Raw genomic sequence first — 25,452 nt, 5'->3', positions numbered from 1 at the left:
AATTCACAGAGTCAACCCTTTCCTAGACTTCCTGAATCTTCATCTTGAAGTTGGTGTTAAGAAATGAGGGCAGGGCATCTCTATTTTTTGAAAACTCCCCAAACTGATTAAATCATCTATGGTTAAATCCACGGAATGGATTGCCAAAGAGCCATTTGAAAAGGCTACAAGTGCTGATATGGAAAGATCTCACATTAGCCATACAGAATGTGTAGTAGTATGTGTGTGTAGTAGGATTCACCCCATTGGGATGAATTTGTCATGAATATACACCTTCCACATACTTACATACATCCACCTATATGTGTATACTGTATACATTCAGTGCTTCACCAGAAGCACCTGTCAATCAGGAAGAATGCCACCAGAGCACCTCTGCCTGGTGTAACCCCTTGAGATGACAGATCATAGGGGACAGGGAATGAAGGGAGGGACCAGGGAGTTTGGGGTCCCATGGGGGTAGAGCCAGTGTCTATTTACCAACTGACATGGAAGTATTTCAACATTTTATACCACGTAAGGCTTCATGCTGCATTTACATACACACAAAAAACAATTCTGGAAGTTTTCCTAGGAATCTGAGACCAGTGGCCTATCTCTCCATCAACACTGTCTGGTTGATTTAAGTAGACAGATAATTTACTGGGAATATACTGGGTAGAATTATCAGGAAAGCTTAGAAAACAGACAAGAATAAAGGGAGGGCAGACGATTAGTCACAACCACAGGCAAGGCCACATTCCTGCACCCAATGCTGACGCCACCCCCTCATCACTGGAGGCTGCTGCTGTCACCACTGCTACTTGCAAACTTTAGAATAGCACTTGGTGCATCATGTCATGACTATCTAAACATTTATCTGCCTCTCCCACTGGACGGTGAGCTCCTTGAACTTAGGAAGAACATCTTAATTCCTCAGTTTCCAGCCCCCACCCGAACCGGGCACCCAGTGAGCAGAGCGTTGAGTGAAATAAATGAGCAAATAAAATTTGGCTTCTAGATATTATGCTAGTACAGCAGAGTGAGGGCCATATCTAGCTGTATGTGTCACTTTATTATTTATTTACCTATTATTTATTAAGTAGGCTTCGCACCCAGCGCAGAGTGCAACACAGGGCTCAAACTCATGACCCCAAGATCAAGACCGGAACTGAGATCAAGAATCAGACCCATAACTGACTGAGCCACCCAGGCACCCCTGTATGCGTCACTTTAGACCGTTCTAGAAAATGAACTGGTGCACGTGGTTTCCCATCCTTCATTCCTCCATCGATGGTCTATCAGACGTGGCTTCAACAAAAATATTGGGTTGGGTTTCATGGTGGATTCATTCTGTCTCTTTCTTTGAATCCAGCATTCTTTTCAGCAGAGATGGTATAAACCGTGGTTCCATGAAGTGATTATCTTAATTTCAAATCTTACACCCAGCCTGAAGTGGGGCTAGGGGGTCAACTGTGCTTCCATCTCCTTTAGGACTTTTGATTGCCTACATACATGAAAGAAAGCCGAACCACATCTCTGAGCCTGTTCTACACAAGCCACTTGAAACCAACATGGTTGCTAGAGTCCAGAATCCTGGAGAGAAGAATAAAAATAAACTGTATCTTAAGAACTGCAGCAGCTTTCATATAAAAGCCAGGAGTTGAGACCATATACCAGAACCCAGGCTCCACTTGACCCACAAACATGCTACGTAACTCTTCCAACTTTCATCTGCTTTTTTCCAGCCCATGAGAGGAGTCAGAGACTGGGAAGCTGTGAAGATAGAGGGTAATAGCATGCTAATAGCAATCACAAAGAAGAAAGTAGATGGCCTTTGTTTATTGATGATTATATACTATTCATTCACAGAAAAAGACCTAATACAATTCACTAGAAAAGATAGAAGCTCAGAAAAGTGAAAACTCATATTCACATCAAAATCTGTACATGAATGTTTGTAGCAGCCTTATTGGTGATAGTCTCCAAACTGGAAATGACCCAGATGCCCTTCAAAGGATGAATTAAATAAACTGTGTTACATCTACGTCACAGAGTACTACTCATCCACAAAGGAGCAAATCACTGATACATGCAACAACTTGAATGAATTTCCAGAAAACTATGTTGAGTGAAAAAAAGCCAATCCCCAAAAGTTACATAATGTATATAACATTCTTGAAATGACGAAACTATAGAAATGGAGAACAGGTTAGCAATTACCAAAGGTTAAGGAGACGGTGGGGACAGAAGAGAGTGGCTATAAAAGGGCAGCATCATGCATTCTTGGAGAGATGGAATGTTCTGTATCTTGACTGAATCAATATCAATATCTGGTTGTGAAACTGTACTATAGTCTTGTAAGATGTCACCATTGGGAGAAACCAGGCAAAGAGTTCACAGGATCCTTTGGTATTATTTCTTAAAACTGCATGTGAATCTGCTATTATTTCAAAGTAAAAAAAAAAATAATAAAAAATGAAACAAAAGAAAAGATATAAAAATAGAAAATAAAAACCTAAGAGGTCAAAACTCTAAGTTCTTGTGATCAAGCATTACATTTATTTCTGAGAGTTCTTGTAGGAAAAGAAAAAGGAAACCACGATTGGTCAAATATTCTTGTTTCCTCATGAAAGTAATTACGGTAAATTTTTGGGAGACACAATCTTTCCCCTGGGAGTCAATTCTAAAAGGGCAATGAACTTAGTCTTAAAATACAACCCCAGGGCACAAAATAAAATCTACAGGTGGGGCGCCTGAGTGGCTTCGTCAGCTGAGCATCTGACTTCGACTCAGGTCATGATCTCATAGTTCGTGAGTTCGGGCCCCGCATTGGGCTCTGTGCTGACAGCTCAGAGCCTGGAGCCCGCTTCGGATTCTGTGTCTCCCTCTCTCTCTGCCCCTCCCCAACATGTGCTCTCTCTCTGCCTCTCAAAAATGAAGAAAACTAATAAAAAATTTTTTTTAATAAAAAAATAAAAAGATCTACAGAGGTGAAGCCAGCTCAGGGCTCAGGTGCTATTCCTTTTAATGCTTGAGGACTCATGACTTGGTTAAGGGATCCTATGGGAAAAAATGATGCAACTTCCATGGCCAGTCTTATACCTAAATGGCGTAGATGATCACCCAAAAATTGTGGCTTCAGGGAAACCAACAAGACACTCTTCACAGCCCAGCTATGTCTTTCCAGTGTGGTGTCTGAAAGTCCATCATTAGCTATATGCACTCCTCTGGGCTAATTTTTGGTCTCTGGTTTCCTCTACTGACAATTCAGAGAGCAGGCCTTGCTCAAGTGGTGCACACACAAGGGGCCTCTGAGCGTCAAAGAGACTTGGAGAAAGAATGTCACACCTTCTGCTTTCCCTGCTGTGATGACAGATGTCTCTTCTCTCTAAGGGCAACCCCCAACCTACGCTTCCCAACCTTCGGTTCTCAGCTCTCTACAAGTATGCCTTCTCTCTCTCCTGAATCATCAGTTTGCCCTGTGTCAGCACAGACTCGTTCTATTACCTCGGATCCCTAAAAGCCAAAGATCCAAACAACCCAACACTAAAGCTTCACCTCCTTGACAGCATATCTTCCCCTAGCTCCTGCGCCATTTCTTCCTTTCCCTTCACGACAAACTCTGCCAGAGGCTTGGTCTCCACTTTCTTGCCAGCCTTTCACTACTCAGCCCTCATCAAGGGGGCGCCACACTTGGAGCCCGCACAGTTGACCTCTATGTTCCCAACCCTGGCAGTCACCTCTGTTATTATCGTACCAGTTCGTCCTGCAGCATTTCTGCCCAGCTGCCACCCCTACTTCATGGCAGGCTCTTTTCTCTTGTCTGCCATGACTTCTCTCCATCATGTGTTTCTTCATACCTCACTGGCTTGTGGCACATTCTGAAGGCGGGGTGAGCTGCTGGAGCATGTAAGGGATTTGCTGCGTTTTGTTTGCTCCTCCCCTGCCCCCTCTTACATGTAGAGTGTCCTTTGTCTTCTGTATCTTCAGTCTCCTTAGGTAATCTTAACCAATCCGAGAGCCATTGGCTCCCAAATCTGTATTTCCACCTCAGGTCTCTCCCCAGAACTCCAGATCTCTCTATCTAAATGCCAACTCATCTCCACAGGGATGACTGATTGATGTCTCAAAGTTAACAGTCTAAAAATAGAAATGAAGATTTCTCCCTCAACCTGTTTTTCATCCATTCTGCCCTATGGAAATACCAAACACCCAATTGCTCAGGCCAAAAACTTTAGAGACTTCCTTGCTCTCTTTCTTCTCTTCCCCAACAGCCAATCCATCAGCAAATCCTGCCAACTCTACCTTCTCCAGAATCCATCCCTAGTCCAGCTTACCACCTTCCCTCTCCTGGGCCACCTCTGTAATCTCTAATTGACCTCCAGCCTCTATTCTCCATCCCTCCAACCCTAACCTCAGCCCATCTTCCACACAGGAGCCAGAATAATCTTTTCAAACATAAATTGGATCGTGTCACTCCTTTGACTACAACCCTCCACCGGATTCCCATCCAATTAGACAAAATCCCTACAACCTACAAAGCTCAAACCATCTAGTCAGTCCCCGCTAACTCCCTCTCGTTCCACCCTCTGCCCAGAGAAGCTCCAGCCATGTGGAGAAGCACAGACCATGTCTACCTCGTAATGGGAGTAATATTCTCAGAACCTGGCCCAGCAGGTGCACAGTAATTATTTGTGGATTCACAAACGATTTCATAAGACAAACATAATTCTAGACTGGTAACAACAGCTCTGTATCTTAGGGTCCTGGCTTGAAAAGCCAGCAACTATAACTACCACTCTTCCTGGTTTGCTGCAAGAACTAATGGGGGAAAAAAATTCTAGCTCTAAAAAATCCACTCAATTGTTCTTTAATGGGTACATGTTCCAGTGTGAGTCCTGCGATGGCAGATAGGGCTCCTCCTCACTTTCTTCTTTTTGTGCAATGACACAAGGCTCTCGAGTCGTCAAGCAAATGCTCCGTTTGTGCCTTTTACATCTGCTTCAGTGTGTGATTATCATGGCATGATAAGGGATGTGGGTGAAGGGAACAGGGTGCATGTGGAGAAGGAGATAATTATTTCCAAGTGAAGCAACAGTGTCTGGGTAGAAAGCAGCAGATTTATGCAGGCGGTGGGCTCAGAAAAGCCACACAAAAGAACACAGTCCCTGAAGCAGGAAGTGTGCTATCAGCCGGATCCGCGGGAGGCCTGACCGCCGCTGCGGGCACGGTCTGAGGCGGATTCCAGTTTTCTGCACGTGATGGAAGTACTGCATTTTGCTAGTGTGTTCTTTTTCTCGAGGGCACATTTTGTTCAGTTGACAGTCTCAGGCATGCTTTAGTCGGAGCTTGTGGCAAAGGGAAAGGATCGGGGAAGAGGGTGTCACACTCCCCAGTCAACCTGCAACCACATCCGGTAGTTCAGGAGAATTAATACCTATTCATTTATTCTCATCTCCCTTTCCATCGCCAGCCTTTCTTCTTTTTTCCATCTGTAAATATTTAAGTTTATGCCTCTAAAAAGCGGGGTGGTGGAGGGCTTACAAAACCACAGCAACATTGTTAGGTCTGACAGATTCACCAATAATTCCTTAATATCAGATAGCCCCCTTAGTAGTAAATTGCCATGATTTTATATATATATATATATATATATATATATATATATATATATATATATTTAATAATTTAATTTAATATATTTAATTTAATTTAATTTAATAATTTAATATATATTTAATTTAATATAATTTATATTTTATTTTATTTTTTATAAATTTAAAATAAATTTAAAATAAATTTATTTATAATTTATAAATATTGATTTATAATTAATAAATTAATTATATTTAATTTAATATATTTAATTTAATTTAATTTAATAATTTAATATATATATATATTTAATAATTGGTTTGTTTAAATCAGGATCCAAGCAAGGTCCACATACTGCATTTGACTGATATGCCTAAAGTTTTAACCTAAAGTTTCCTCTTCCCTCCTTTCTTCCTCCTTGTTACTTGTTGAAGAATAAGGTACATTTTTCCATAGAGTTCCCCCATTTGGGATTTTTCTGATTGAATTCCTCTAGTATTATTTAACATGTTGCTCCTCCCCTGAATTTCCCATAAATTAAATGTTAGATTTAGAGGCTCAATCTGATTTGGGTTTTGTTTTTTTGGGGGGGTTTGGGGAGAGCGGTTTGGCAGGAATCTTTCTTTCTTTCTTTCTTTCTTTCTTTCTTTCTTTCTTTCTTTACATTTATTTTTGAGAGAGAGAGCACAATCAGGGGTGGGGCAGAGAGAGAGAGAGAGAGAGAGGGAGACACAGAATCCGAAGCAGGCTCCAGGCTCTGTGCTGTCAGTGCAGAGCCTGATACGGGGCTCTAACACATGAACCATGAGATCATGACTTGAGCTGAAGTGGGACGCTTAACCAACTGAGCCACCCAGGCACCCATGCAAGAACGTTTCATAGGTAGTGTTTCATATTCCCATTGGCGGCACTTGATGACTAGATGTCCCTCACAATGTTAACCACCACCGGCAATCAGTGCCTAGACCCACTATTCCACGGACGTTTTGCAAGATAGTAAGATTCTAACGCTATCATTCCTTCTACATTTATCACCTGGAATATTTCGACACAGAAACTTTCCCTCATCAACTATCTGGGTTGCCCTGGGCTACACTTGAAAGAGTTCACTGCCTGCCAGGGAAACAAGGCAAACTCAGATGCAACCGCCGTGCTGCGTGGTAAGTGTTCACCAAAGCATCAGTGCGGGAGGAAGATGGAGTGAGCAGGGAAAATGAAACAGGAGCTCCTCCTCCCCAGGGTCCTCGCTATTTCTGCAAGGATGATTATGAGCTGGCGGATTGCTGAGCCCTTAAGTTTCTACTTCACAATCGAGCTTACCTGCACACTTCCTCATTTTGGACTGAGCTTTGTCCTGACTCTGGAGTTCAGCTGTGAGAACAGGAACCCCACCTTATTCTTCTTGAATCCTTCATAGATCTAGCAAGGCACTGACTGCTGAGTAGGCTTTCCGTCAATGACTGACGACTGCTTGTACATTCAGGGTGCTAAACTATTTATCAATATCATAATCACCCTCCAAAGCACTTCTGAAGTATCTCTCTGGTCACAGGGCTGGATGAAATGATATAGCTCCACCCCTCATTAAGTCTCAAATCACCACAGATTGACATGAAGGAAACTGACATTTGAATCAGCCCTAAATGCATATACAAGTACACAGACATGTTCAAAAAGTAATATGTTCCTGCCAAATTGATTTCCAGAGTATATTCCCCGTCAGTGTGTGAGAATGCCTACTTCTCCAGCCTCCTGCCAACATTAGACATTGTCATTTCTTGAAATCTTTGCTAATTCTATAGGTGAAAATGGAATCATATGTTCTAATCTAGACATCCAATGAGTAGTGAGAACAAATACCTCTTCATATTGGCCATTTGTGCTTCTCCTTCTGTGGCTAATTACCTACTCACATCGTTTGCTCATCTTTTGACGTCTTTTGATGTCTCTTTGTGCTGCCCGATGGGGGTGGGTGTTAGATGTCACCACTATGCAAGACATTGGGGACGCTATTTTTTAATCTATTGTAAAAAAATAGAAAGTACACGTAAGCAAAAACGTTTAAAGAAAAATCATTCATGGGGTGCCTGGGTGGCTCAGTCAGTTAAGCGTCTGACTCTTGGTTTCAGCTCAAGTCATGATCTCGATGGTTTCACGGGTTCGGGCCCTGCATCGGGCTCCATGCTGACAGTGTGGAGCCCTGCCTGGGATTCTCTGCCTCCCTCTCTCTCTTCTCCTCCCTCACTGGCACTCTGTCTCTCTCAAAATAAATAAATAAACTTAAAAAAAAAAAATCATTCACAATCCTACTTCTCAGGCAGAATTGTTAATAATTTAGTTATTTCCTTCCAGACTTTCTATAAATATATGTGTGTTTTAGACACACGGGATCTCACTATATTCAGCTTTTCTGTAACCTGGTTTCTTCATAGGGCCATTTGCAATTTCTTCAAAGAATGACAAATCAATAATACAAAGATCAAAATAGAGTCCAATAATAAAAAAATAAGCAAAGTGTATGAGTTAGGTAAATAACCAGGTACCTGAGTTCAGACTGGTTTGCTCTCATCACTCCCAGACTGGAGGTGAGGCCGGAGGGTCAGGAGTTGCTGAGGCAGATTAGAACTCCTACAAACAAGTACCTAAAAAGTGTTTTAACAAGTTTACCTGGGATCTGGAAAGCATTTTAAGATTCTGAGCTAAAAGACGGACAACTGAATTTTATCAATTAAGAAGAAACACCGAGAGACCATTGGCCTTCACCCAGAATTTATAACAAGGCGCTGTTACTTTTATTATCTGTAATACCTTAATATAGTACCTTGGGCTGGGAAATGCATTTACTCCAAGAAACAGTCATTTCTTATATTATGATTCCTGTGATAAATCAGGAAAGGAGATGCGATGTGAAGAGGTATTCACCCCTACTCTTATTTGGAAGTATAAACTAGAATGAACATACAAATCTATCTTTCACTGCCATAGAATTCGCAATGATTCAAAGAAATGATAATGCCCCAGTGAGGATTCTCACACAGAGATGGAGGTCGTGTGCTTTGGGACCAGCCTTCCCGGAGGAGATTGGGTAATAATAAGGTCTGGAGGATGAGTGTGCTCTTTGATGCAGCAATATCATTGCTGGGCTTTATCCTGAGAAAACCACCATCAGTTTGAGTGATAAAGTACGTATAAAATAACATAAGGGATTGGGCAAGGATACAATGACAGGTTCATACCACAGAATACTACAAGGCAATGAAAATCGTATTTCAGGGGCACCTGGCTGGCTCAGTCAGTCAAGCGTCCAACTCTTGATTTCGGCTCAGGTCATGATCTCATGGTCATGGGGTTGAACTCTGCATCAGGCTCTGCACTGAGCACGCAGCCTTCTTGGGATTCTTTCTCTCCCTCTCTCTGCCCCTACCCTGCTCATGCTGTCTCGAAATAAACATTTAAAAAAAATATTTCAGCTGAGTATTGGCTGCTGTAGGAGAATGTGCACCACGCATTACCACGGGAAGAAGGCGGGGTGAGGACAACAGCACACGGCACGACCCGGTTTTTGTCTGTGCGTGTGTGCACACGGATGACTGGAAGCGGATTCACGAAACATTGGCGATAAGGTTTTTTTTTTTCCTCCTCTCTGTGCTTTTCTAAGGTTTTGTGTTTCTTTGTGTTTTCTAAGGGTTTTTGTTTTACACCAAACAAGGTTTACTTGTGTACATTAGGGGAGGAGGGCTGATGTCATTACAAAGCATTTCTAAGAAGTATGGACTGATATGGGGCATCCACAAATAGATTTTGATTTAAAATAGCTAAAATTCTGATTTTAAATAGTTCCAGTGTTCTGACGCTGGCCAGTGAAGGCAGGAGAGGTGAGCCCCCTCAAGGTCCTAGGCTTGGGTGGCCACTCTTGTGCCAGGTTTCAGTGTGGCCTGACTTCTCAGGGTGAGGGCTGAGGCCCTCGGCCCAGGGCATTCTCTCTTTTCTCGGCTTAGGCAGCTGGGTTAGAGGTAGGAGAAGTAAAGGAAATGAGAACAAATCCTTCTGTACAAGGAGGAAGAGGAAGGCCAGGGTGCAAAGGAAGAGGTCTTGGACACTAAGGCCCTTGGCACAGCTCACCTGGACTGCCTCAGGTGTCACCCCCAGAGAGAAAGCCACCAGCATGTGCCCAAACTCAGAAACAAAGAACAACATGAGCCCGCTGCAAGACACAGGCCGCTCTGGAGACAATCTGCAAATGCAACAGGGGACAGTTCACCCTGTGCTCTCTGTTCCCTGAAACTGCTTGCTTTCTGCAACCTGAAACTTGTTCAGAGGCAGGAGGGGTGAATGAAAATGGCCCCGGAGGAGTCAAATTTATTCTTCTTACTTTGCATAAAAATCAGCTGGGCGATCAGAATGCCATAAACGAAGTCCAAAATAGGATGATAGGGTTGGGCAGGCTGAATCCTGCAATAGTGATGTTTCAGATGCTCTAGATCCCTGGAGCAGGCAGCTTTAAAACAAAGACCAAACAGAAAAGAATTCTGCAGTCATCAGCAGAAGGCTAAGCAACAAGACCTCATCTTTCTGTGTAAAGAAGTCCTCACTATTCCTGAACCAACCCCGTGGTCCAGCTCAAAGATACAAGGCCTCATGGCCCCGCAGTTTCCAGGTCTGAGTGCCGTGAGAACCCCTGGAAGTATTCCCTGGTACGCTCCACCCCTGTCTGCCTATCCAGACCCCTTACGTCTTCAAGACCCATCTCCGTGCCCACCTCTCACTGCCTCCACCTGATGGGCTCTCTCCCTTAAGCTCTAGTGCACTGTTTTTCTTGATTTCTGACATCCAGTCTCCTTTTCGAACCTGTATTTGTCTTATCTTTCCCCTGATGCCCAGAGAGCAACTTGCATAGAGGACAGCATGTTGTTCATCTCTGTGCCCACGTATCAGAATCCTACAGAGGTATCTGCCGAACATTTTTTAAATCAAATTTTTATTTTAGGACAATTTTAAATTTAAAGAAAAATTGCAAAGATAACATAGAGAATTCCTGTATACCTTACACCCGGTTTCCCTATTATTAACATCTTACATTAGTATGATATATTTGCCACAATTAATGAACCAATACTGATACATTACTATTAACTACAATCCACACCTTAGTAAGATTTCCTTAATCTCTTCCTAATGTCCTTTTTCTATTTCAGGATTCTTTCCAAGATATTACATTACATTTAAATTTTTTTTAATGTTTATTAATTTTTGACAGAGAGAGACAGAGACAGAGCATGAGTGAGGGAGGGGCAGAGAGAGGGAGACACAGAATGTGAAGCAGGCTCCAGGCTCTGAGCTGTCAGCACAGAGCCCGACGCGGGGCTTGAACTCACAGACCGTGAGATCGTGACCTGAGCCGAAGTCGGACGTTTAACCAACTGAGCCACCCAGGCGCCCCTATATTACATTACATTTAGTCATCATGTGGCAGTTTCTCATAATTTCCTTCTTTTTCTTTAAATTGAGATATAAGTCACTATAAAATTCACTCTTTTAAAGTGTACAATTCAGGGGGAGGGGAAGGAAAAAAAAAAAAAGGTTAGAGTGGGAAAGAGCCAAAGCATAAGAGACTCTTAAAAACTGAGAACAAACTGAGGGTTGATGGGGGGTGGGAGGCAGGGGAGGGTGGGTGATGGGTATTGAGGAGGGCACCTTTTGGGATGAGCACTGGGTGTTGTATGGAAGCCAATTTGACAATAAACTTCATATATTGAAAAAAAATTAAATAAATAAATAAATAAATAAATAAATGAAGTATACAATTCGGGGATAGTATATTCATCATGTATAACCATTAACACTATCTGATGCACATTTTTATCAACCCCAAATCAAATCCTGTGCCTGTTAGCAGTCACTCACCATTCCCTCCTCTCCTCAGCCTCTGGCAACCACTAATCTACCTTGTCTTTATGGATTTCCCTATTCTAGACATTTCACACCATTGGAATCACAGATATGTGGCTTTTTGTGTCTGGTTTCTTTCATATAGCATGATTTTTTAAGCTTTATTCACATTGTAGCATGAATTAGTGCTTCATTCTTCATGGCTGCATAATATTCCATTGTATGGATATACCACATATTGTTTACCCATTCATCAACTGTTAGACATGTGGGTTGTTCCATTTTTTAAAATCTATTATGAATGGTATTTCTATGAACATTTGTGTACATGTGTTTATGAAACATCTGTTTTCAATTCTCTTGGGTATATGTCTAAGAGTAGAATTGCTAGGTCATAAGGTGATTCTATACTTAACTTTTTGAGGAACAGACAACCTTTTTTCCAAAGTGGCTGCATCATTTTACATCCCCACCAGCAATGTTGTGAAGGTTCTAATTACTCCAGATCCTCATCAACACTTGTTTTTGTCTGGCTTTTTGCTTATAGCTATCTTAGTGGGTACGAAATGCTATTTCATTGTGGTTTTGATTTGCATTTCCATAATGACTAAGATTGTTCAGCATTTTTTCATGTGCTTATGGCCAATTTCATATCTTCCTTGGAATAATATCTGTTCAAATTCTTTACCCGTTTAAAAATTTGATTATTTGAGAATTTGCTTGATGGAATGAACAGCAGGCTAGAAGAAGCAGAGGACTGAATTAGTGACCCCAAAGACAGAGTAATGGAAAGTAATCAAGCTGAACAAAAGACAGAAAAAAGAATTATGCAAAACAAGAATAGACTTAGGAAACCCAGTGACTCCATCAAATGTAATAACATTTGTATTATAGGAGTCCCAGAAGGAGAAGAGAGAGAAAAGGGGACAGAGAATTTATTTGAAGAAGTAATACCTGAAAACTTCCCTAATCTGAGGAAGGAAACAGATATCCAGATCCAGGAAGCACATAGAATTCCCAACAAAATCAATAAAAGCAGATCCATGCCAAGACATATTGTAATTAAAATGGCAAAATATAGTGATAAGGAAAAAATATTGGGGCACCTGGGTGGCTCAGTCAGTTAAGTGTCTGCCTCTTAGTTTTAGCTCAGGTCATGACCTCATGATTTGCGGGATTGAGCTCCATGTAAGGCTCTGCACTGACAACACAGGGCCTGCTTGAGATTTTCTCTCTCTCTCCCTTTCTCTGTCCCTCCCCTACTCTCATGCTCTTTCTGTCTCTCTCTCACAATAAATAAACTTTAAAAAAAATATTAAAAGCAGCAAGATAAAGACAGTTATATACAAAGGAAACCCCATAAAGCTGTCAGCAGATTTTTCAGTAGAAACTTTCCAAGCCAGAAAGGAGGCATGATATATTCAAAGTGATGAATGGGAAAAACCTGCAGCTAAGAATACTCTATACATGCACGCTTGGGTGGCTCAGTTGGTTAAGCATCCAACTTCGGCTCAGGTCATGATCTCTCTAAAGAGAAAGAACTCACAGTTCGTGGGTTCAAGCCCCAAGTCAGGCTCTATGCTGACCACTCAGAGCCTGGAGCCTGCTTCAGATTCTGTGTCTCCCTCTCTCTCTGCCCCTCCCTGGCTCACGCTCTGGCTCTCTCTCAAAAATAAACAAACATTAAAAAATAAAATAAAAACAACAACAACAACACTCTATCCAGCAAGGCTATCATTTAGAATAAAAGGAGAGATGGTTTCCCAGACAAACAAAAACTAAAGGAGTTTATGACCATTAAACCAGCCCTGCAAGAAAAACTAAAGGGGACTTTTTGAGTGGAAAGGAAAGACCAAAAATGGCAGTTTGAAGGTCGGAAACACAAAAGCAGTAAAAATGAATATTCTATTTAAAAAATCATTCAAGGAACTCACAAAATAAAAGAATATAAAATATGACACTATATACCTAAAATGTGGGAGGAGAGGAGTAAAGAATGGGCTCAACCTTAAATGACCATCAAATTAATAATATAGGCTGCTACGTGCAGAGGAAGTTATAAACAAACCTAATGGTAACCACAAATCAAAAACCACTAATAAATATGCAAAGAATAAAGAGAAAGAAAATAAAATATATCACTAAAGAAAGCCAGCAAACCATGAAAGAAGACAAGAGAGGGTCAGAGACAATCTTCAGAAAGTAATAAAATAGCAATAAATACATATCTATTGATAATTACTTTGAATGTAAATGGACTAAATGCTCCAATAAAAAAACACAGGGCAACAGAATGGATAAAACACAAGACCCATCTATTTGCTGCCTACAAAAGACTAATTTTAGACCTAAGGACACCTGCAGATTGAAAGTGAGAGGGTGGAGAAACATTTATCATGCAAATGGATGTCAAAAGAAAGCCAGAGTACCAATACTTATATTGGACAAAATAGACTTTAAAACGAAGACTATAACAAGAGTCGAAGAAGGACACTATCTAATAAGGGGGACAATCCAACAAGAAGATGTAACAATTATAAATATTTATTCAACAGAGATCTGCTTGGGATTCAATCTTCTCCCTTTCTCTCTTCTCCTCGTGAACGCACATGTGCTCTCCCTCTCTCAAAATAAATAAACTTTAAAAAAAACGTAAAGAAACTAATCGATAATACAACAGTAGTAGGGGATTTTAACACCCCACTTACATCAATGGACAGACCATTTAAACAAAATCAACAAGGAAATAATGGCTTTGTTTTCTTTTTCTTTTTTTTTCAAAGTTTTATTTATTTTTAAAGAGAGAGAGAGAGAGAGCAGGGGAGAGGCAGAGAGAGAGGGACAGAGAGAGAATCATGAGTAGGCTCTGCATTGTCAGTGTGGAGCCCGACATGGGGCTCAAACCCATGAACTGAGAAATCATGACCTGAACTGAGACCAGGAGTCAGATGCTTAACTGACTGAGCCACCCAGGTGCCCTGGAAAAAATGGCTTTGAATGACACACTGAATCAGATGGATTTAACACACATATTCAGAACATTCCATCCTAAAACAGAATACACATTCTTTTCAAGTGCACATGGAACATTCTCCAGAATAGATCACATATTAGGCCACAAAACAAGCCTCAACAAATTAAAAAAGATCAAAGTCATACCATGCATCTTTTCTGACTACAACACTATGAAACTAGAAGTCAACCACAAGAAAAAATCTGGAAAGACCACAAATACATAGACATAAATAGCATGCTACTAAACAATGAATGAGTAAACCAAGAAATAAAAAAGAATTAAAAAGTACATGGAAACAAATGAAAATGAAAACACAATGTTTCAAAACGTTTGGGATACAGCAAAAGTGGTTCCAATAGAGACTTTATAGCAATACAGGCTTATCTCAAGAAGCTAGAAAAATCTCAAACAACCTAACCTTACACCTAAAGGAGCTATAAAAAGAACAAACAAAACTTAAAACAAGCAGGAGGAAGGAAATAATAAAGATTAGAGCAGAAATAAATGATATGGAAACTAAAACAAACAAACAAACAAACAAACAATAAAATAGATCAATGAAACCAGGAACTGGTTCTTTGAAAAAAGGTCATTAAAATTGATAAACTTCTGGTCAGGCTTATCAAGAAAAAAAGAGAAACATCCCAAATAAATAAAATCACAAATGAGAGGAGAAATAACAACCAACACCACAGAAATACAAACAATTACAAGAGAATATTGTGAAAAACTATATGCCAACAAATTTGAGACAACCGAGAAGAAATGGATAAATTCCTAGAAACGTACAACCTACCAAAACTGAAACAGGACAAAATAGAAAATTTGAACAGTCTGATTACCAGCAAAGAAATTGAACCAGTATTCAACAATCTCCCAACAAACAAAAGTCCAGGACCAGATGGCTTCAAAGGCAAATTCTACGAAACATTTAAAGAGTTAATACCTATTCTTCTCAAAGTATTCCAAAAAATAGAAAAAGAAGGAAAACTTCCAAATTCATTTTATGAGGCCAGCATTACCCTGATATCAAAATCAGATAAAGATACCACAAGAGAGAGAGAGAGAGAGAACTACAGGCCAATATCTATAATGAACACAGATGCATAAATCCTCAACAAAATAGTACCAAACCAAATCCAACAATACATTTAAAAACTCACTTATCACAATCAAATGATATTTATTCCTGGGTTGCAAAGGTGGTTCAATACTCAAAAATCAGTCGATGTGATACAGCACATCAATAATAGAGAAAGAATAAAAACCATATGATAATTTCAATAGACACAGAAAAAGCATTTGACAAAGTACAGCATCCATTCATGAAAAGCCCCCTGCAAAGTAGGTCTAGAGGGAACATGTCTCAACATGAGAGGTCATATATGAAAAACCCAGATCCCTGATCCACAGAAACTGTGAGACAATAAATGTTACTCTTTTAAGCCACTATGTTTTGGGGTAATTTGTTTCACAGCAATAGGTAACTAATACAGTTAGGAGTACTCCCCTCCTCGCTTCCCACTGCTCTGATCCCGTGTGTCTTCGAGTCTTACTTCCTCAGGGATGACTTCTCCTTCCCCTGCCCGTTTCTCACATACCAGCAAGTCTCTGGTTACACACTCTTGGCATTCTTTTTCTCTTGTGCGGTATTCATCCCCACTTGATTAGTTCAATATCTGAGTATGTTTCCCGTCTGTCTCTCCCCAAGACTTGTTGGTTCCAAGTCAGAGCTGGCTATATTTTTTCCACACTGAATTCCTAGCACCAAACATGGTGCCCAGCACAGAGTGGGGATATACCAACTATGGAATGAAAAAATGAGTAAACAAATGAAGGAATTGATAAATGATGTACACCAAAGCCTCGTTGTTCAGAAGGGAGGTAGAGAAAAGCCTAACACCCTAGGAAAGATAGTTATAAAAGTCTCATAATTCCCAGGTTTTATTTTAAAATATCAAAAACTAGGGGCACCTGGGTGGCTCAGTCAGTTAAGTGTCTGACTTCAGCTCAGGTCATGATCTGCCGGTTCATGAGTTCGAGCCTCATGTCAGGCTCTGTGCTGACAGCTCAGAGCCTGGAGCCTGCTTTGGATTCTGTGTCTCCCTCTCTCTTCTCCTCCCCTGCTCACACTCTGTGTCTCTGTGTCTGTCTCTCTCTCAAAAATAAACATTAAAAAATGTTTAAACATTTTTAAATATAAAAAAATAAAAACCAAAAATAAAACCATGTCAACATATTCTAGATAGAAACTTGTCATGATGGAGTGTATTATAACCAAATTCTCTATGTAAAAGTCCAACAAAAGTTAGTTCATAGCCCGCGATTTTGATAAAAACTTTGCAGTTTTAATGGGAGTCGTCACCAGAATTGACTTGGATGGTAAAGAATAACAGCATGAAGACAGAGGGTATGTTGAAGCCATCCTGCATTAGCCGTAGGCTGGAGTTGATGTGCCTCTGCTCTTGATATTAAATCTGGGGAAGGTGTCCAGTTTTCTCTGTGAAATGAACGCATTTTTAGCTAAAGGCTAACAGGAGGATTTTTTTTTAATGTTTATTTTGAGAGAGCAAGAGAGAGCACATGTGCAAGTGGAGGAGGGGCAGAGAGAGAAGGAGAGAGAGAATCCCAAGCAGGCTCCATGCTGTCAGCACAGAGCCCAATGCAGGGCTCGATCTCACGAACCTGAGAGGTCATGACCTGAGCTGAAATGAAGAGTCAGATGCTTAACCAACGGAGCCACCCAGGCGCCCGAGGAGGATTTTGAAGCTTGAGGATAAACTTTGTGACCACAGAAAGGTTAATTCAATCCAGTTGTTTTAACAGGTGAAACTCCTACAGGACTTTAAAATGGTAACATAGAACCAGTGGCTCTGTATTCCACATAGTGGAGTGCTTTCCCGAGTGATTTCTAATCGTCGTCTGCCAGATAACATCCAACTCACTCCCTAGTGGACATTTAGCTGTCCTTTGCATTCTGCTCCACTGTGCTCTTGCCTTTCCTCACAGGGCACACTTTTTCATCTCTGTGTCCTTGCACACGTTCTTTCTTGACTGGAAGTCCCCCTTTAGTGTCACCCAATCCCTGCAAAGCCAAATTTGAGTCGGAATGCTCCCAGTCCCCCTAGAAGTGATTGTTCTTCTGCTCGGTCCTCTTAGGGCACTTGGTTTTTATCTCTTTCATGGCCTCTAATACATTTAAAATTGTCTTGTGAGCAGGTGTGTATTTTATTTATCTTCTCTACCATCCAGACCTGAGGATATGGTCTCTGTCTTGATGATCCCTTTTCCCTACATAACCCACCACAAGGTTTTGGATGGAGCAGAGGCTTTTTTTTTTTTTTTTAATGTTTATTTTTGAGAGACAGAGAGAGACTGAGTGAGAACTGGGGAGGGGCGGAGAGAGAGGGAAACAGAATCCTAAGCAGGCTCCAGGCTCTGAGCTGTCAGCACAGAGCCCAACATAGGCCTCGGATCCATGAACTGTGAGTTCATGACCTAAGCCGAAGTTGGACGCTTAACCAACTAAGCCATCCAGGCACACTTAGAGCAGAGGCTCAATACATATTTGTTGTCAAATGAGTAAACGAAAGAATGAATGAAACGTATATGTTAAAAGGCTTTGAAATGAACAAGATATACTTTATATCTCAACGTGAAAAATAATATAGCCATCGAGATTTAATTTTAAAAACATTTTATTTCCCTTATAAAATTTCATTTTCAAATGTACCAGATACTCTCATAAAGTAAAAATGAACTTAGAAACAAATAAACAGAATGTTTATTTTTTTAGGTGTTTTATTTATTTTTGAGAGAGCACAAGCAGGGGAGTGGCGAGAGAAAGGGAGACAGAGGAGCCGAAGCAGGCTCTGCACTGACAGCAGCAAGCCCAACGTTGGGCTTGAACTCATGAACTGCAAGATCGTGACATGAGTTGAAGTCGGATGCTCAACCAACTGAGCCACCCAGGCGCCCCCTAAACAGACTGTCTCTTCACTAGTCTACTAGAACACTGGTTAAACGTTCTAATACGTTACCCTAAATAGTCACATAGAAGCCAAGGAAGTAACTAAATAACAAAGCAAACTAGTAAATATAGGAAAATGAGCTTTTCAAGAGCTTTCTGAAATTTCTTTTAATAGTCCACTGTTGAACTTTTAACAAAATAATTTGAACAATTTAAAAAGCGTAATAATAATAAATATTAGTCCTATATAAAGTGATTAAGTTGAAGTAGTTTACTTCAAATGCAGGGACTTAATTACAGAACTGGAATGTACCAGGTTATTTAGGGAATGTTGTTTGAGAGGACAATGTTCTCGTGACTAAGTCCAGTGTATCCTGGATCCTCGTGTTATTTCTTTCTATCAGGGAAGAATGTATCCCAGACATTCTTTTGTTTTCTTCTGGTACAAGGGGGAGGAGGGTATGGGGGTTGAACTGACATCGAGGCTCCCCCAAGATGCCAACTCTGTGAAAAGAATTATTGGTATAGCTGAAGCAGTGTGGCCAAAGAATGAGGTGTATGGCTGTGGTTGTGTGCTTGTGTGTAAGCTACACACATACGTACACACATGCACATATTACACACACACATAGAAGTTTTCCGTTTCCATGAACTACCACTGTGATTTTAAATAGGGGTCCAAAAGCAGCCCACAGTAAGATTTTGTAATGGTTCTCTTCACACTTACCAGAGATATGTCTTCTAATGGAAAACCCTCAGCTTATGGAGTTTGCTACTCCCTCCTCCAAATGAGAACTATTTGAAGGCTAGCATAACTTTCTAGCAATGTTTTCTAGTCTAGATGGGTGTACCGAGAGCTGCCTGGGAAAGGAAGCAGGTAGAGAGGGGAGGGGGTGGGTAGGAAGGTGGTGCTTTCATCTTCGTTCAACTTTCTGGCCTTGGCACGGCGTCTAAAACCCCTGCCCCTCCCAGCCCAACCTAGCACACAACCCAGGGCTCTCCTTTCTCTCTCCTTGGACCACTTACTTTGGCATGAGCACAGAGTCCAGACTTTCCATGTGCTCTTGCATCGGGGCCGGGAGTTTGACGACTCCTTGATGATACTTTTTCTCAAAGATATTCTGAGCTTTTTCTCTGAGAGATGGCAGCAGAGTAGACATGACTGGAGAGCGCATGTTAATGGCTTTTTTAATTGCTGGGCGTTTCGCCATCATTCTCCTGGGTGGGAAGAGGTAACATTTAGGTTACATCATCCAGTTTTCTAGAAATGTTCTCGAGCTTTGGAAAGTCAAAATGTCATACCTGAATTGTACAAAAGTCATGTGTTTCTTTTCCCCTCCTGATTCCTCCTCCTCACGCTTCCTCCGAGGAATGTTGAACATATTGGTACGAAAGAGCCTTCCTATTTCTTCCTCAATCTCTGTGAAGTGTTGACGTCGGAACACAATCCAAGCTACATATGTACAGAAAGTGTAAAAGGACTACAAGAGAAAACAGACAAGAATCACAGTGCACAGCTATGGTGGTAGGAACTCTCACCTGTCTATAGAACATTGCTAAGCAGACACAAACCCAGATAACCCAATTTCTGCACATTCCTGAAAAGTGGTGGCAAATTACACATGTACTCACCTTTGCAGGAGGAAAATTTAAGAGATGCCATACAGCTTGTTAGCATCCTTTGAAGAAAAGATATTCACTAAAAATAAGTGCCTGACACATGGCTATTGGTTCTTGGTCTACTTCATGTTTCATATAAGACAGAAAAGCCCCAAAAGGTAACTGACTCACCTCAAAGAATTTCCAGTCTTTCTGTGTATCTGATCTTTTCTCCCTGCAATACAAAAAATCACAACTATACGTGGAGAGGGAAGTTCAATCTTTCAGCGATCTGGGCAAGCCCCTATCTTCAAAAGGATCAATACCTGTGACCCCAAGGCTATTTAGCCGCATAAATGCTATCAAAAGGCATTGATGAATCCCAGTTATCTTTTTCTTCAGCTTCTCAGGTTATCCAGATCAACACCCAATGCAAATTCAGGATAAACAAGACAGACAGCAGGAAATGAACGTTTTTTTGGTGATGTGAGCGTCCGGGAGTAAGCTCTCCGAGAGCGGGAAGGTGGTAAGGAGGTAACACGGGGTGTTACTAGGTAGGGAAATAAAGAACTAGAGGGTAAAGCTAAAATGGAGAAAAAGACAAAGAATCAAATCTTAAACAAAAAGAAGATGATAAAAAAATATTTTCAAAAATGTCTAGTCGACTGGGACGGCAGTGTGCTCTTCCTTCTAGATGCAGTATGCACGCTGAGCCTTGTCTCCCAAAGGCAGGCATCTGCTCAGGAGTCCTTGTAACACAAATTCAGTGTTAAGGATACTGTACTGACACAGGCACGCTTACTGAGCTTGGCCCCCTCCCTAAGATGGGCCATTCTAGTTCTGATTCCCAGCCTGAGGACAGCAGGCATGGCCGGCGGAGGACTGGAGAACTGATGGAGAAGGGCCGTGCACCTTCAATCACTTGATCCCTCAAGGGGGCCGATGCTAGACCCAGGCACTCCAAGGCTGATTCTGGTCTCGCTTCTGCTTCTTGCTTTCAGAGCCGGAGACTCCAAGGATTGGCCCTTGTTATCAGACTTTCAAGAACCGTCCTGAACTCTGGTGGTCTGGGCCAGAAGACCCAAACCCCTCAGGACCTCCAGCCTTCTCACAGGAACTGCATGATCTGTGCGAGCCTACGTTAGCCCTCTATTTGAGGGAAACACTGAAGAAGTGGTTCAGCTTTTACCAGGGTGGACCCCTCCCCTCCTGCAGCATCTTCATTCACACACTGGTTTCCTCACGTGCAAGTCTTCAACAAGGAGCTAAGGCAATAAACACAGTGAGCGAGTACGAAGTACGGACTATGTGGCAAGCATTATGCTAAACCATTTAAATGATCATATTTAGCCCTCATAAGATCCCTGTGGTGTAGTCAGCATTATCATTCTCACTTTACAGCTGAGGAGACTGAAGTCCAAAGACATATTTAATTAGGGACAGAGTCTGTACTAGAACTTGGGCCTGTCACAGCTCCACAACTGTCCCTGTAACCAGAATGCTAGAGAAAAAAGCTTTTCCTTTAGAATATTTTGCAGAATAAAAACGTTAAACTACAGAGCCCAGCACAAGCTTTCGGGACAAGCCTCGGCGTCCTTCTGTGCCACCTGAGGCCCTCACCTGACAGGAGTGCTCATGTGGCATTTCCCTGCTTCCACGGCCTCTGCCAGCTGAAACCAGACACCCTGCAGACAAACCAACCAAACTCAGTTTCTGGAATACCAAGTCAGCTTGCCTTCTGGGAGAAGACTGAGAGCAGCACTTGCGTTTGTACAACTCAAACCAGCACCATCTTAGTGAGGTTTTGAAATGACACAGAGATTGCACAGGAAACACACACTTTCCCCTCTTTTCTTTTCTTCTTCTCTTTTTAAACGTTAGAAGAGAAGGTACCATGAACCTCTTCTCCTTCCCCTCAAGTTGCCATAAAACTGGGACTTCTTCTCCCTTAAAGCCTAAAGCAAACTAATGTAGCCTACAGTGTGGAAATCAAGTACAAAATATAACAGGCTTCTTCTTACCATTCTGATTTAGCTCCGCATATAAACCTGAAATGAGTCCAGGAAATGGAGGCAGAAAATGAGCACATTTGGGAACCTCCTAGTTTGATCTGCAAATTCATCTCTTAGTGAATTTTGAGTCGTTTTTCTTTTCAATTTTATTTCATAATTTTTATGTTAGGTACATAATAATTATAAATTGATTATAAATTTCAAATTTTACTGAGTATAAATAACAAATTTAAACACTCCAAATCCTCAAATTGAAATAGGGTCTAAAAAAAATTTTTTTAATGTTTATTTATTTTTGAGAGAGAGAGAGAGAGAGAGACAGAGCATGAGCAGGGGAAGGAAAGAGAGAGTGGGGGGACACAGAATCTGAAGCAGGCTCCAGGCTCTGAGTCGTCAGCACAGAGCCCAATGCAGGGCTCGAACTCATGAACCATGAGATCATAACCTGAGCCAGACACTTAACCGACTGAGCGAGAGAGAGAGAGAGAGAGAGAGAGACAGAGAGAGAGAGAGACACAGAGAGAGAGAGAGGGAGAGGGAGAGGGAGAGATATCTTAAGCAGGCTCCACACTCAACATGAAGCCCAATACGGGGCTCAATCCCACGACCCTGGATCATGACCTGAGCCGAAATCAAGAGTCAGACACTCAACTGACTGAGCCACCCAGGTGCCCCCACAAATGTAATTTTAAAATTTCTGGTAGCCACAGTAAAAAGAAACATGTGTAATTAATTTTAACAATACATTTATTGTATCCAAACCCTCAAATATTATCATTTTAATATGTAATCAATATTTTAGAATGATTAATGAGGTATTTCATCCATTTTTAGACTTTTCTGTACAGTGTATGTTTTACATTTATGGCACCTTTAAATATGGACCAGCTACATTCCAAGGGCTCAACAGCCACATGTGGCAAATTGCTACCAAGCTAGTCAGCAAAAATGCTGCACATTTCACCTGCGAGGGCAGGCTCCAAAGGAAAGAGGGGAAAGCCAGCTTGGCGATAAATCCACAGATTTTCAGTGGCCTATTAGCATGCTTTCTTATTCCTTCTTGCTACATTAGACTCTTAGCACTAAGCCAAAATGAAGAAAATAGATCATATTTTTAGTCATTCCTGGAAAAAAAAAAAAAAAAAAAAGCCTAGGGCCAAACCTAAAGGGTTCCGGTCCCCAGAGAAGAAAAGTTATGATTCCCACTTATGTCATGTTATGTTCCCATTCCCCGTGCTGCTTTGGGTGAAACTGGGTTTAAAGGAGGGTCAAGGGTTAGTCTGCACAAAGGAAGAGAAATATAAAAGGAATGTATTTGGGGGGAGGGGAAAGAGGCCCTACTGCATGTGACTGGGGGGGTGGGAATAGGGAATGGGGCTTAAGGATGATTTATACACTGAGCTTTAATGAACCCCTTTCTCCTTATGCTCATCTGCACACCAGCCTCTCTGGTCAGCCATGAGGTGCCAGCTGCAAAGGAGGGAGGTGGAAATCCTAGGGTACAGATGGGGGTGGAGCCCAAATTGGCCATAACCAAAGAATACGTCTAATTCTATGGCGGGAGCCACATAGAGAGAGGTTTTCTTATCTATCTTGGAAAACAGAGATCTTTTACTGAATATGTTCATCAAAATCGTGCCAAAGCCTGCTCGATATCAGGATTTTACAGATGTATTTAGAATAGAAAGGCATGTCCTCCTACTTCTCAAGAAACATGAAAGCACAAAATTAACAGCCCCCAAATTGCTGGTTCCTCTGAAGTCTTTAATTTAACTCCAGAGACAAATAGTGTAAGATGTCCTAGTCCAGTATTAAGTGTGCATATATTAGACAAAAAAAGTCAGAAAATACACATGAAGATGTTCTCATGAGAATATTAACTTATTCACATTGGAAGTGAAATAAAGATATGTTAAAATCACTCTTAACTGGCAAAAACTGTCCTCATCTTCTACATAAAAACAGCCAAAGGGTCGCCTGGGTGGATCAGTCAGTTAAGCCCGTCTTTGGCTCAGGTCATGATCTCCGGTTTGTGAATTCAAGCCCTGCATCAGGCTCTGTGCTAAGAGCTCAGAGCCTGGAGCCTGCTTCCAATTCTGTGTCTCCTCCTCTCTCTGCCCCTCCCCTGCTCATGCTCTGTCTCTCTGTTTCTCAATAATAAATAAACATTAAAAAAATAAAAAATAAAAAAATAGCCAAAGAACAATAAAAACTCCACTGGAGGATATAATCAACACCCATGGCCAATTAACAACTTTTACTGGCAAAGACATGCTTATAATCTGTTTTCCTCAATATCCTTTGTTTGCCTCTTTGACCTGTATGGAATCTGTTATGTGAATGGTAGGTGGTAAGCTCTAAATGGATTCTTCTCCAAACTGCTATCTGGCAGGCAGGAGAAAAGCAGGTGATGTTGCAAAAAGACCAGCACCTCCTGGTGATTAACTCGTAGTAAACTAAGGCAATCACTATCTTTCAAACATAATGAGTTCTTTTAAAGTTTGTATAAAAATTAGATTGTAATAAAAATGTACCATTCCAAGTATAACAACTTGGGATGCCTGGGTGGTTGAGTCAACCATCTGACTTCGGCTCAGGTCATGACCTCGCAGTTTGTGATTTTGAGCCCCACATTGGGCTCTGTGCTGACAGCTCAGAGCCTGGATCCTGCTTCAGATTCCGTGTCTCCATCTCTCTCTGCCCCTCTCCTGCTCTCTCTCTCTCTCTCTCTCTCTCTCTCTCAAAATTAAACATTAAAAAAAAGAGAGAATTTATCTTAAAAAAAATAACTTAAGTGTAGATTCTATATCCACAGAACTAAAAGATATGATAAAATCTCTAATTATGATATAATTATTTATAGTTTGGGTTTTTTTAATCTCAAAATTAGTCTTACTGCATGCACATGTGCTTTTAAAGAGTAAACATTAAATATTGGCAATTCAATTATTTTTTTAGAGTAGGTGTTTTTTTAACTTTGTTGTGGACTGAAGGTTTGTGTCTCCCAGCCCCACCCCCAAATTCATATGTTGAAGCCTTAACAACCCCCATTGTGATAGCATTTAGAGGTAGGGTCTTAGTAATTAGGTTCAGATGACATCATGAGGGTAGAATCCCCATGATGGGATTAGTGTCAAGAAAAAAGGAGGCACCTGGGGACTCAGTTGGTTAAGCATCTGACTTCAGCTCAGGCCTTGTGAGATCAAGCCCTATATGGGGCTCTCTGGGCTCTCTGCTATCAGCATAGGGCCCGTTTCTGGTTTCCAATCCTATCTCCCTCTCTCTGCCCCTCCTCTGCTCTCTCTCTCTCAAAAGTAAATAAACATTTAAAAAAGGAAAGAAGGCTGGGGCGCCTGGGTGGCTCAGCCGGTTAAGCGGCTGACTTCGGC

The 25,452-nt window shown here is 41.3% G+C and overlaps 1 protein-coding gene across 10 annotated transcripts in view; it reads right to left on the bottom strand.

The window, feature by feature from the left end:
• Positions 1-25,452, bottom strand: part of PPP1R36 (protein phosphatase 1 regulatory subunit 36) — a 57,457-nt gene that overhangs the window by 8,353 nt on the left and 23,652 nt on the right. For 2 of the 10 annotated variants that reach the window (XM_042943489.1, XM_042943492.1), the window contains 5 exons: positions 20,244-20,286; positions 19,755-19,933; positions 19,479-19,670; positions 9,950-10,075; positions 2,919-5,383 (listed from right to left, as the gene is read on the bottom strand). In XM_042943489.1, coding sequence (XP_042799423.1) covers positions 5,263-5,383; positions 9,950-10,075; positions 19,479-19,670; positions 19,755-19,933; positions 20,244-20,286 — 661 coding nt within the window. In that variant the 3' untranslated portion in view covers positions 2,919-5,262. Of the gene's footprint in view, positions 1-3; positions 1,576-2,916; positions 5,384-9,699; positions 10,076-16,689; positions 16,983-18,396; positions 18,957-19,478; positions 19,671-19,754; positions 19,934-20,243; positions 20,287-25,452 lie in introns of those variants that run through there. The other 8 variants (XM_042943495.1, XM_042943487.1, XR_006203888.1 and 5 more) reach the window with 8 other exon arrangements.

Source organism: Panthera leo, chromosome B3 (assembly GCF_018350215.1).
Source record: "Panthera leo isolate Ple1 chromosome B3, P.leo_Ple1_pat1.1, whole genome shotgun sequence".
In the NCBI taxonomy this organism is placed as follows: Eukaryota; Metazoa; Chordata; class Mammalia; order Carnivora; family Felidae; genus Panthera; species Panthera leo.
The sequence above is the reverse complement of the archived record's forward strand: the minus strand, read 5'-3'. Positions and strand labels throughout refer to the sequence as shown.